Genomic DNA, 12228 nt, shown 5'->3' with positions numbered 1-12228 from the left:
TCACATAACAATTTCCTCATCTAAGAACAGGATAAAAAGACTTATCTTTTAATATAATTTATAAATAATGTGGCACACATATGGACCACAGATTTAATTTTTCTTGTACAATACCGAAGGGAGGAGTCAAATTTATATATTAAAAAAATAAATCCCAGTAGGGCAAGGATTCTGCCATATATTTTTGTCTTTTGAAAGCAGGAAACAAATCTTCCTTTGCAAAAGGGAATCCCTGTTACACAGTTAGGCAAAGAATCTTGACATTGCACATGACACCCTACTTTGTAGCCATGAATATTACTGTGTGATTTTTAATCACAATCACGACCCATGCAAATATAGACAAGTTGACGGTAATTTCAATCCTGTTTATGACAAAATATCAGTTGACCACTACATAAACAGAGGCATTCATAATTAGGGGGATTGCAAAATGTGGGCAGAGTAGTGTGGCTCCTTCATTCCCAAGCATCCTCAAGAATAAAAGATAGAAGCTAGATTCAACAAGGTATTCAATTCCATTACATACATAATACTAAAAATCCAGAACAAGAACCATTATTAAAAGAATTCTGAAAATTTCTGGAAGTATTTACAACTTTATTGTGTCCACAATTTTTCTCATGTCTTCTCTGTTTTAATGCAATTGTAGGTAATAAAACCCTTGAAACAGGGAAGTTCTCTGTGTAATTGTTTCAGAGAAAGAAAATAAAAGAGAGGGAAAAGAAATGAACTAGCAATATAGTGTACTACCTGATGGCTTATCTTGGATGGGAAGGACAAGAGAAAAAAAATAATAGGTAGAGTTATCCTTATATAGGAAAGGTTAGCCTTGTGTCTCCAACTGATATAGGGGATAAAGATAAGTTTGGGGTCACCTTGGAACTTAGGATGAGTCCAAGAATATGCCCACATGGTTACATTAAGTGACAATAGGAGAAAAGGGAAACTAAAGTAGAAATCCTGCCCAGAAGAATTTAGAAAGGTAAGGAGAAGGAAAAAGAAAAAGAATAAGAAGAGGATGAGGAAAACCAGAGAGCAGACAATAAGACATAGTAAAGGAGATATAGACGGTTCTACTCAGTTTGTAATTCTCTTTAGGGTTTTCTTCAGAGCAAGTTTGATATCTTTGTTCCTGAGGCTATAAATGAAAGGGTTGAGCATGGGCACCACATTGGTATAAAACACTGAGAAAAATTTCCCTTGGCTCACAGACCCAGGAGATCATGGCTTGACATGAGTGAGCAACCCAAATCCATAGAATAGGCCAACAGTTACCATGTGGGAGCCACAGGTGGTGAAGGCTTTGGACCAACCTTGAGCTGATGAGATGTGAAGGATATTGACAAGAATCAAAAAATAAGAAATAAAGATAATGAGGCTAGATACAATGACAACTGAGCCCACAATAACAGAGATCACCAGCTCACTGGCATAGGTGCTGCTGCAGGAGAGCTGTAGGAGGGGGAAGATGTCACACATGTAATGGTCAATGACATTGGAGTTACAAAAGGTCAGCCTGATCATGCACCCTGTGTGGACCATGGCACCAGCAAAACCCATCACATATGAACCAGACATCAGCAGAGAACAGACTTGAGGGGACATGGTAATGGTGTACAGCAGAGGTTTACAGATGGCCACATAGCGATCATAGGCCATGGTTGTCAACACATAGCACTCAGAGTTGACAAAAAAGCAGAAGAAAAATAGCTGAGTCATGCATCCCATAAAAGAGATGATGTTCTTCTCTGAAATAAAGCTCATCAGCATTTTTGGGGTAAAGACAAATGAATAACAGAGATCAATAAAGGATAGATTGAAGAGGAAAAAATACATGGGAGTGTGAAGGTGTGAATTCAGGCAAATTAAATTAAGCTCAAATTGCCCACCACAGTGACCACATAGTTCACCAAAAACAGAAAAAAATAGAGGTAGTTGGAGTTCAGGTTGGTCTGTTAATCCCATAAGGTAAAACTCAGTCACAGAGGAGTCATTTTCCACAGCCATTTTCTTCACAGGTATGATCTGCAGTATCAGGGGTAGGAAGGTGACATTAACAATGGACCCTAACCCTTTGCCTCCAGATGGATATGCTGGTTAGCAGGCTCAAGGTTATCTAAAGACACATGCAAGGAATCCAAGGAGAAATTCCTACAATTATTCCGAATGATTCCTCATTTTCTCCTCTACTTCCACTCATGCTGTTTGTGCAGAAAAGAATGCAGGTAGACCCTCCATGTCTCCGCTGATCATTCTTCCCTTCTTCCCAGTCTCCATTCAAGATTAGGGCTGACAAGAGCAATAAATTAATAAATTGTTAGTGTTCCCCACAACCCTTGATGGATGCAATTTGGAGTCTGAAAGGAAATTATCCAGACAAATGTAATTCAACCCTCACCTTCACTTTCCTGGAGGCCTCACTGCTGCTGGACTTCTACTTTACAGTCCTGAGGGGTCCAAGTTTCTGACAAGGAAAGAGGCAACATCCATTAGCACACCCTAGGTCTTTGACAGGCTAAAAGAGGCATTCAGGAGAATAAGCCATGATCTCTATTAGAGAATTTTCCCAGAAGTCCTTTTGACTTGCAAGGAGGAGAACAACCTTATTTGAGCTCCCAAACAATCAACTGACTCAAGTAGGAATCTATTCCATGACTTGTAGCTCTGGAAAAATTGATTAGAAGCACAGAAGATTTATTCTCTCCCTCATTATTTCCTTCCAAGTCAAATGAGTCCACTGAGGATAGACATTATTGAGCATACGTTTATATCCTGTGTCATAGATCTAACACTGGATCCCTTGAGACTCAATGTTCTGCTCAGTTTATAATTTCACAATAGAAATTCTTAAACCCCAATTCAGAGGAAGGAAGTAACTCACTTCCTCCATCTTCCCCTGGAGTCTTTGCACAGTTTTAAGAGGAAAATCTGGGCATGGTCACTTGCCATTTCTAGCATTTTCCTAAAGCCTCTAGGATCAGAGAAGTAAAATATTTTTTTTATTTTATTAAAAAAATTTTAATGTTTTATTTATTTCTGAGAGAGAGAAAGAGAGAGAGAGAGAGAGCGTGAGCAGGGGAGGGTCAGAGAGAGAGGGAGATAAAGAAACTGAAACAGGCACCAGGCTCTGAGCTAGCTGTCAGCACAGAGCCCTATGCGGGGCTCAAACCCAAGAACCATGAGATCAGGACCTGAGCCGAAGTTGGACGCTTAACCGACCAAGCCACCCAGGCACCCCAACACAAAAGTAAAATATTAAATCATAGCTTTAGCCCTGTCCATGCTTGTGGATCTCACTTCTGTAATAGGATGTTCTAGCAAAGTTGTTGAGAGAGTGGGAGTGGGCCCTAAGTCAGACTGAGTTTAAATCTGGGCATTAAAATCCTTAACTGTGAGACTGAAGGCAGTGATAACTTTTCTGGCCCTTGTATGTATATTTTTATATCTACTTATACCTATGTATATCTTTAAATGAGTTTAGTAAAGAGCAATCTCATAGGGTTGTTGTAAGGANGGGGATGAGCACTGAGTGTTATGTGGAAACTAATTTGACAATAAACTATTAAAATTTATTGTATACTAAAAAAAATAAAAATAAAAAAAAATAAAGTATCAGAAACATGCCTGACACATAAAAGGAGTCTTATAAGTGCTGTTACCCCTTCCCTGTTCCCAATCCATATTCATTATATCAAAGTTTTTCAACCTTGACACTATTAACATTTTGGACTTGATAATTCTTTATTGTAAGGCCATCTTGTGTATCATAGAATAAAAGCATCCCTGGCCTCTAACCATTAGAAGCCAGTAGTATCCCCAGCACCAGTTGTGACCATCAAAATGTTCTCCAGACATTGGCATGTGTCCCTTGGGTGACAAAATCACTCATTTCGAGAAAAGCAGATCCATATGTAGATCTGTGTCTACATATATATGGACTTCTTATATAAGTGCCCTTCAGAAAGCTCTATTTTATGTCTGCTTATGTACCACAGGCTCAAAGTTCCCAAAACTGATGTTAGCATTTTCTTACGATTTCCATTGCTCTTCCTCCACGTTATCATTTTCTACATTATTTTCACCATCATCCAAGGCAACTAATCTACAAACTAAACTGAAGCAACTTCCTCCCACTTGTCATCTTCATCCAGTCTCCAAGTCCCAGAGAATCCAACTCTTTGAAAGGTTTGGTCTTCCTTCTTACACAACTTCTGTATTCTCTCTTCATCGCAAATTCATATTACACTAAGTTTTCTAACCTGGTCTCCAAGAGAAGATAAGAATTTGGAACTTTTCTACCCCCTTTTATCACTGCACATTCGTGCACATTCGTGCACATTCTCTTATTGCTCTCTATTCCTAATTCCTATCGATTTGTGGTTATAATCATAAATTATGAGTCAATGCCATTTTAACCCATTTTCTGTCACATTAGTGAGTTTCAAGAAGAAACAGAGACAAGTTGCTTACATTGTCTTCCATCTTTAACCAGAGTCCTCTCACTGTACTTCTAAGATCACAGTAAGTCCACAGGAACCTGGAGCCTGGAGTTTAATGCTCCAGGTCTTGATCAGTTATATTCTACCCAAAGTAGATGGTATGTGAGGGCTAAAACTCCATAAATAGACTTTCTCTTTATTTAGAGATTTTACTGACTCATTTCATTTAATGAACAATTTTTGAGCATTTAGAATATAAACAGAATGAGGTGTAAGCCTTGACCCTGTGATTTCTCAGTATAATTAGAGAGATAGCCAAGGAAATTGAGATTTGTACCACTATTAGTTATTGTTAGCCAGTCAGAGTGCTAGATTCTTTATCTACCTTCCCTTGTGTCTCCCTAAAACCCACCCCCTAAATTAGGGAGGAGGGATTAATTGCTGTTGCAAGGTCAAAACAGCAACTGCCAGAGCAAGATTCATGTTTAAGTGTCTACGAATCCAAAATTGATTTTTTTTTACCACTACACTATGCATAATTGCGTGGTAGATGTGATATATACAATTTTATACAGGGTACATAAAGACTTCTTCAAAAAGTGACAGAAATTCAAGTCAAATCTATCTAGGTAAACCAGCCTGTAACATAGGAGTGTGTGAAATTGGTTAAGTTGAGGATATACATGGCTTCTTGTGTGAGTGTAGAGGACTAAGTCCTTCATGTGTATGTCTTTCTTCCCATCTTTTGTTCTGTTTAATTCTATTCAGTTTTAATCTCAGATGGGTTCTCCTCATGTAGTGAAACGAGAACCATCAAAATCCCTAGATTTGATCTTACCAACTCAGTAACTCTAGGGAGAAAAGAAAATGTTTTAAATAGTTATAGCAGAAAAAACAAGCCAAATGCCTATTTCTGACTAATCACTGCCATTGAGATTTGGCATGTGCTGATTGGACAAGACAATGTCTCCTAATGTGAGCAAATCAATCCATCAAAATTACATAAAATGAATTACCTGTATCAGACAAGGTCCAGTCAGAAAAACAAATGGCATAATATGTGCTTCCTATAGAGTATATTTAAAACAAAGAATTGGTTTATACAAGGGGGAAAGAGAAAAAGATTGAAAAATATAAAGGCTATTAAACTGCATAAAATATTAAACTACAAAAAAAAATATAAAGACTATTAAACTACAGAAAATAACCATTCTCACAACTGGTAAAAACACATGGAAAAGGAAGAATAACCAGGTTCTGGAATCTCAGAGGGGGAGCTCTATGGGATTGGTGCTTGGATGAATGGAAACCCGACAAGTGCTTAAGTCTCCCAGAGGTACAGCCCATGTAGTGAAGCAAGAGAGGACAATACAGCTGCCGAGGGAATGTTGTCCAGCTACTGACTGCACATCTAAGGAGGTGCAGAAAGTTAAGCACATTTCCATGTGCTTATTGGTCATTTGCATGCCTTTCTTTGGGATGTCTCTTTCAAGCATTTGTCCATTTATGAGATGGTCTTTTTATTATTAAGGTATCTTTTAATTTTTAACCTGTTATATATTATGGTTGCAATACCTTTGTCAGGTATATGTATTGCAAACATAAATTTTTCAAGTTTGTGGCTTGCCTATGAATATTTTGTTGATAAACAGATGTTCTAATTTAATGTTTATTTTATTTTGTTTTTTTGCTTTTGAATGTAGTGCTTTCTAGAATATGTCTAAGAAATCTGTGCCTACACCAACATACTTTTCTATGTTTTTTCCAGATTTATATTTAAATTTTATATGTGTGGTTTGATATATTTGAAATTAATTGTTGTATACAATGTGAAGTAGAGATCACTTAATTGTTTTCTCATGAATAGTATTTCCAGCATTAATTTGCATAAAAGATTTTCCTATCCCTATAGATTTATTTAGCTTCTTGATCAAAACTCAGTTGACTATAGGGGCACCTGGGTGGCTCAGTCAGTTGAGCGGCCAACTTCAGCTGAGGTCATGATCTCACAGTTGTGGGTTTGAGTCCCGAGTCGGGTCTCAGACTGGAGAGCTGACAGCTCAGAGCCTAGATTCTGCTTCAGATTCTGTGTCTCCCTCTCTCTACCCCTACCCTGCTCTGTCTCTGTCTCTCAAAAAATAAACAAAGGTAAAAAAATTTTTCTTTAAAAATCAATTGACTGTATAAGTAAGGATTTTTCTCTGAACATTTTATGCTGTACCACGACTTATTTATCTATCTTTATAACAAAAACAATCTGTCCTCATTACCAGAGTCTAAGTCTAAGTGGTAAAATCAGTTAGTGTAAGTCTTTTGTGTTATCTAGAGTTCCCTATGAAGCAGATGAAAGGAAATAATTAAATCTGCAAGACATTTATTGTGGTAAATGCCTGAGATGGATAAAATGGAAAGGAGAGGGAATCAATGATAAAGGCCTTCAGACTGGGTTGAAACCCTGATGCCTACAAAAGAAGAAAAAGAAGGAAGGATGGGGTAGGAAAATGACAGACTACACTGCAGTTCTAAAAATTGTGTTAGGACTATAGGAAGACCCTAGGCAAAGACTGCCTATCAGAATACACCTGTGTTACACAGATATCGGCCAGTTCCTGTATGAACCATCATGCTAAGCCTTTGGCTGGACACATCTCAGAGTGAGTGTGGACTCTGCTTGAACATGACAGTGAATTCAAAGAAGTATAAGCTATAGATTATCAGTCAACACGCTCCCCATAGCTGGTTCTCTTGAAGAGGCACTGATCAGCACCTCTCCATGACAGCCACAGCCTACTCCCCAAAACAAAATATACCCCAGTGTTCTTTCTGATTTATTTATTGTTGTTATTTTAGCATATTTTATTAATTATTGTTTTAGGAATAAATTTATTATTGTTGTTATACAAGCAAGATAATTCAGTTCAACAAGCATTTCTTGTCCTCCCAATATGTCTGACATTCTAAATATACTAATGAGAAAAACATTGAGAGAAGGAAAATTAAAGGAAACAGTATCTACATTAAATGTTTATTATCTCATTGGTGAGACAAAGTGCGAAATTCAAATGTTGAAACCCTAACCCCAAAACATGATGTTAGGACGTGGGGCCTTTGGGAGGTGCTTAGTTCATGACAATGGAATTTTCATGAATGACTTGTGCCTTTTAAAGAAGTTCCAAAGAGGGGTGCCTGGGTGGCTCAATCAGTTAAGCATCCAACTCCTAATTTCAGATCAGGTCATGATCTCATGGCTCATGAGTTTGAGCCCCGAGTCAGGCTCTGGGCTGACAGTGCAGAGCCTGCTTGGGATTCTCTCTTTCTCTCCCTTTCTCTGTTCCTCTCCTATCCAACTCCTCTCCCTCTCTCTTTCTCTCTCTCTCTCTCAAAATAAATACACATAAATAAATAAATAAATAAATAAATAAATAAATAAATAAAACCTCCATAGAAATCACTAGTTTCTTCCACCATGTAAGGATATAATGAGAAGTGTGTGTTCTAAAAAAGTGCTCTCACCCATGCGTGCTGGCACCCGGATCTTGACCTTATAGCTTCCAGAACTGTTGGAAATAAATTTCTCTTGTTTATAAGGCACTAAGTCTGTGGTGTTTTATTATAATAGCCCAAATGGGCTAAGACACAGGTTTAAGGAAGCTCACAAAATATTGCTGGAGATAAAGTTTATTATCATTAACATATACACTTTTTTCATTATAAACTTCATTAAATAGGTAAAACTGTGTCTAACATGTTTCTCCCAATATGCAAGATTTTTCTTTAAGTGATAAATACCAGACTACAATCATATATCAGTCATCCCCCATATTTGGATTCTGGGATACATATATATTATTCCTTTAATCATATATATTAATGCTATATTTGCCAATATATGTATTCACTTCAATTTAAATGAACTGGACTGTTTGAGGCTCTCAAAAGCTGGTGGTGTATAGAATGGATTTTCCCATTTTCAAAGGGAACAAGAAAGAACAGAATAATAAGGAAAAGTTGGTAAGAAAATCGAACAAAAGGAAAATGTCAGAGGAATTGATTATACTTTAGGCTATATACACAGTTTGTAATGAACACACTTCATTGAATTCTCCTGCCTACAGCAGTAAGAATATGGAGAAGAATAAGATGGATTTTTATTAGCATTTGATGCTTCTGTGTTTAAGAGAGAAAACTGTAAATTTAACTTTCTGTGACTTATGAAATTTACATTTTTGTTCAGATTAGGAATGGCTCAGAGACAGAAACAGTATGAAAAGAAAAGAGTCAGTATATTTTTTCTTTTTATAAACATGTTATTAGTTATTTAGTAAACTGGTATCAGGTACAGAAATGCAGAAGCAAACAATGAAGCAAAGTAGCTATAAGGGAAGTGATAAAATAGGTCTAGTAAAACACAGGTAACACAATCTGCAGAAACAACACTGATAATGATCAAAGCCTTTTCTTGAAAAACAAAACAAAATTTCTAAAAATTGAATATCTTCGAGTACCTGGGTGACTCAGCCGATTAAGTGTCCAACTTCAGTTCTTGATTCATGAGTCTGGCTCTGCGCTGACAGCTCAGAGCCTGGAGCCTGGTTCAGATTCTGTGTCTGCCTCTCTCTTGGCCACTCCCTTGCTCATGCTCTATCTGTCACTGTCTCTCTCTCTCTCAAAAATGATTATACATAAAAATTTTTAAATACATATTGAATTTCTAATCAGAACATGTTTTCCTTTGGATTTTAATCAAGACTTTCCTCAATGTATCTTTGATATCCTTGTTGCTCAAACTGTAAATCAAGGGATTAAGTATGGGCACCACCTTAGTATAGAAAACCGAAGAAATTTTTCCCAGGTCCATAGACCCAGGAGAAGAATATTTAAGATACATGAATGCTGCTGACCCAAAGAAAAGAGAAATAGCAACGATGTGAGAGCTACAGGTACTGAAGGCTTTTGATCTTCCTTGAGCAGATTTGATATGAAGAATGCTAGCGAGGATAAAGACGTAAGAAATCAAGATGGTAAAACTGGGTACTGTGATGTTAATGCCCACGACTATCAGAACTACTACCTCATTGACATAGGTGCTGCTGCAAGAGAGTTGCAGGAGAGGAAGAATGTCACACAGGTAATGGTTGATGACATTAACATGGCAGAAGGTTAGTCTGAGCATGCAGCCTGTGTGGGCAGAGGCTCCAGCGAACCCCATCGTATAGGCAGCAATAGCCAGCAAGGAACAGACCTGATGGGACATGGTTACCTTATACAGCAGTGGATTACAGATGGCCACATAGCGATCATAGGCCATGGAGGTCAACATATAGCATTCTGAGATGACAAAGAAGAGAAAGAAAAACAGCTGTGTCATGCAGCCAACATAGGAGATGATATTCTCCCTTGACACAAAGTTCATCAGCATCTTGGGGGTGAAAACAGAAGAGTAGCAGAGATCAATGAAGGATAGGTTGAAGAGGAAATAGTACATGGGGGTATGGAGGTGAGAATTTAGACCAATAAGAATGACCAAGCCAAGGTTGCCCACCATGGTGACAATGTAGATCATCAGAAACAGGGAAAAGAGGGGTTGCTGGAGCTCTGGACGGTCTGTTAAGCCAGCAAGAAGAAATTCAGTCACTAAGGAGTCATTTCTAACCAGTATTCTCCTCTTCATAAATCTGTGAGAACAGAAGAAAATTCCATTAATAGAGACCCTAACTCTCTGCTTCCTTGTATGTTCCTTTGCTTCACAGTGTCAGAATGGACTGCCACACACAGCCATTAACGTTAAAATCACGGTCTTGTTGCATGAGCTGCATGTGACAAACAACTGCTTCTGTCTTAACTAGAAGATACAGGGATGCAGTAGCTGAGGCTAAGCCTAAGCCTCAGAAGGAAGGTATCCCTCTTCTCTCCCTCCCACTCATCTGATCTTTCACTTCCTAGTCATGTTTCCATTACCTTAGCAGATACTTCAGTTCCCCAGGGCTGGCTACCACAAAAGAGAAAATTCTGCTAGAGTAGAGACCATTCAGATATTTTGCTTCCTAGAAGAAAGTCTCTCAGAATCTACAGGGTTTCCAGATCTTTTCTACAAGAATCCATGAAGTGAATAACTGATAACACCTATTGAGGAGTCCCTTGGTCGCCTAAGATTTATACTTAATCGTACGTTAGGTGTTTCTACACATTCTTCTCTTTTCTTCCATCCTAGCTGGACAGAGAATGTATAAAGGAAGGTGGATGTGTTTCCTTCTCTTTGTAGGAGAGCACAAAAGAGAACCATAATTTGGATGGCGATTAAATTAGTTACGTTTGTGAAGACACAGCAAGCTATATGCTTATTAGGACATTTAAACTTTTTTGTATACATATTTCAGCTGAAATAGTACATTTCAACTAAAAATATTTTTAGAAAAAAAGCAAATCTTTTCCTCTGATGTTTCTGTTTTTTGGACATGTTACTTGAAATTGCTATAGCTCTCCTGCTACTAGTCTGAAGATGAAGCTAACACTGGAAGTGTGTGCTGAGAATAATGCAGGCAGTAAATTAAGGGCTGCAATACTTTTGAGTTGCTTGGTATTCAAAATCAGTCCTTTTCCCCATTTTTCAGCAACAGAGTGAGAGAAAAATAGAAACTTGCATAACTCACTCTCCTTCCATTGAGAGAACTCAGTGCTGATTCTTCGTGAGTTTCACCTCCACTTCCCGGTAAGTGCTGACTTTTAATATATCAAAACTGAGCAGATATAGTCACAGGATATTTTTCCCTTACTCATAGAAGAGCAATAGCATAGATCTCTGAGACTGAATGTTCCAGGAGCCAGCCTGAGAAGTAGATCGAACTTCTAGTTATAAATTTACTAAGAGTGTTCGAAGGGAAACCACACAAGTGGCACCTGACCCATCATGACATAGAGCACAAGGCTTCTGCTTAAGGCTTATAACTCTTTTAGGTCTCATTAGAAATACAGGTGTAGGTCTTCCCTAAGAGCTCCCCATCATGATAAACTCTGCAGGGAAGAAACTGATGTCTGAGTTTACACACTAATTGTGACCGTCAATGTTAATTTCCCATCAGAGATTACATATTCCCTAGTTTGTAGGAGAAAGGGTCCTCATGCTTAGAAAGATGCATATAAATAGCATCATTGAAAATGTCACAGATTATCATTCTAGGTAACACAGTCCTAGTGAGAATTTATAAACATTTTGGTAAAGTTTATTTATTATACTATTTAAAATATTTTGAGAATTTTAAAATAATCATTAAGTATATTTTACAGACACAGCAAAAGGATACTTTTGTTTTCAGGGATTGTTGTTTAAATCGGAAGTTATTTGATAGAATAACAATCCATTTTTCTATGAAACGTTACTTTGTGTTGTTCTGACTCAATATGGTGTTGCTTTCAACATATTAAAATTAAATCTATAAGAAAAATCAGTGTCAATAGGCTCCTGTCTTAAGAAAATACAATTTTAGAATGCCAGGGTATATATTAATTTTTACTTGTGCTTGTGAGAAGGCACCTAAATTTTACTTTCACATGAATACAGATTCACAGGGAATCATAAAAATAATGTATAGATTCCCTTGAACTCCAGATTCCTACTTACATGTTCAACGACAGTAGTATAATACAAAACCAGTAAACTGACTTTGGGACAATAATGTTAACTAGACTTCAGGCCTATAGATGTTATCCAGCTTTCAGCAGTTTTACATACACTGAGAGTTTGTGTTGTGTGTGCCAGTGTGTGTGTGTGTGTGTGTGTGTGTGTATT

The 12228-nt window shown here is 37.5% G+C and overlaps 2 protein-coding genes across 2 annotated transcripts; both read right to left on the bottom strand.

The window, feature by feature from the left end:
• Nucleotides 1–1080: 1080 nt before the first annotated feature.
• LOC144225340 (olfactory receptor 8C8-like) lies at nucleotides 1081–2034 on the bottom strand. Its single transcript, XM_077756501.1, is given in 3 exon segments — nucleotides 1081–1874; nucleotides 1877–1928; nucleotides 1930–2034. Coding segments are annotated over 3 exon segments (927 nt in total). The 5' UTR covers nucleotides 2011–2034.
• A 7119-nt stretch (nucleotides 2035–9153) lies between these two features.
• Nucleotides 9154–11103, bottom strand: LOC144225357 (olfactory receptor 8B3-like). The gene is made up of 2 exons (XM_077756516.1): nucleotides 11093–11103; nucleotides 9154–10117 (listed from the first exon to the last, which is right to left on the bottom strand). Exons 1-2 carry the CDS (start codon nucleotides 11101–11103, stop codon nucleotides 9154–9156), a joined length of 975 nt encoding a protein of 324 aa, XP_077612642.1.
• Nucleotides 11104–12228: the final 1125 nt, after the last annotated feature.

Source organism: Crocuta crocuta, unplaced genomic scaffold (assembly GCF_008692635.1).
Source record: "Crocuta crocuta isolate KB4526 unplaced genomic scaffold, BGI_CrCroc_1.0 scaffold172, whole genome shotgun sequence".
Classification (NCBI taxonomy): Eukaryota; Metazoa; Chordata; class Mammalia; order Carnivora; family Hyaenidae; genus Crocuta; species Crocuta crocuta.
This window is presented reverse-complemented; position numbering and strand designations above follow the sequence as displayed.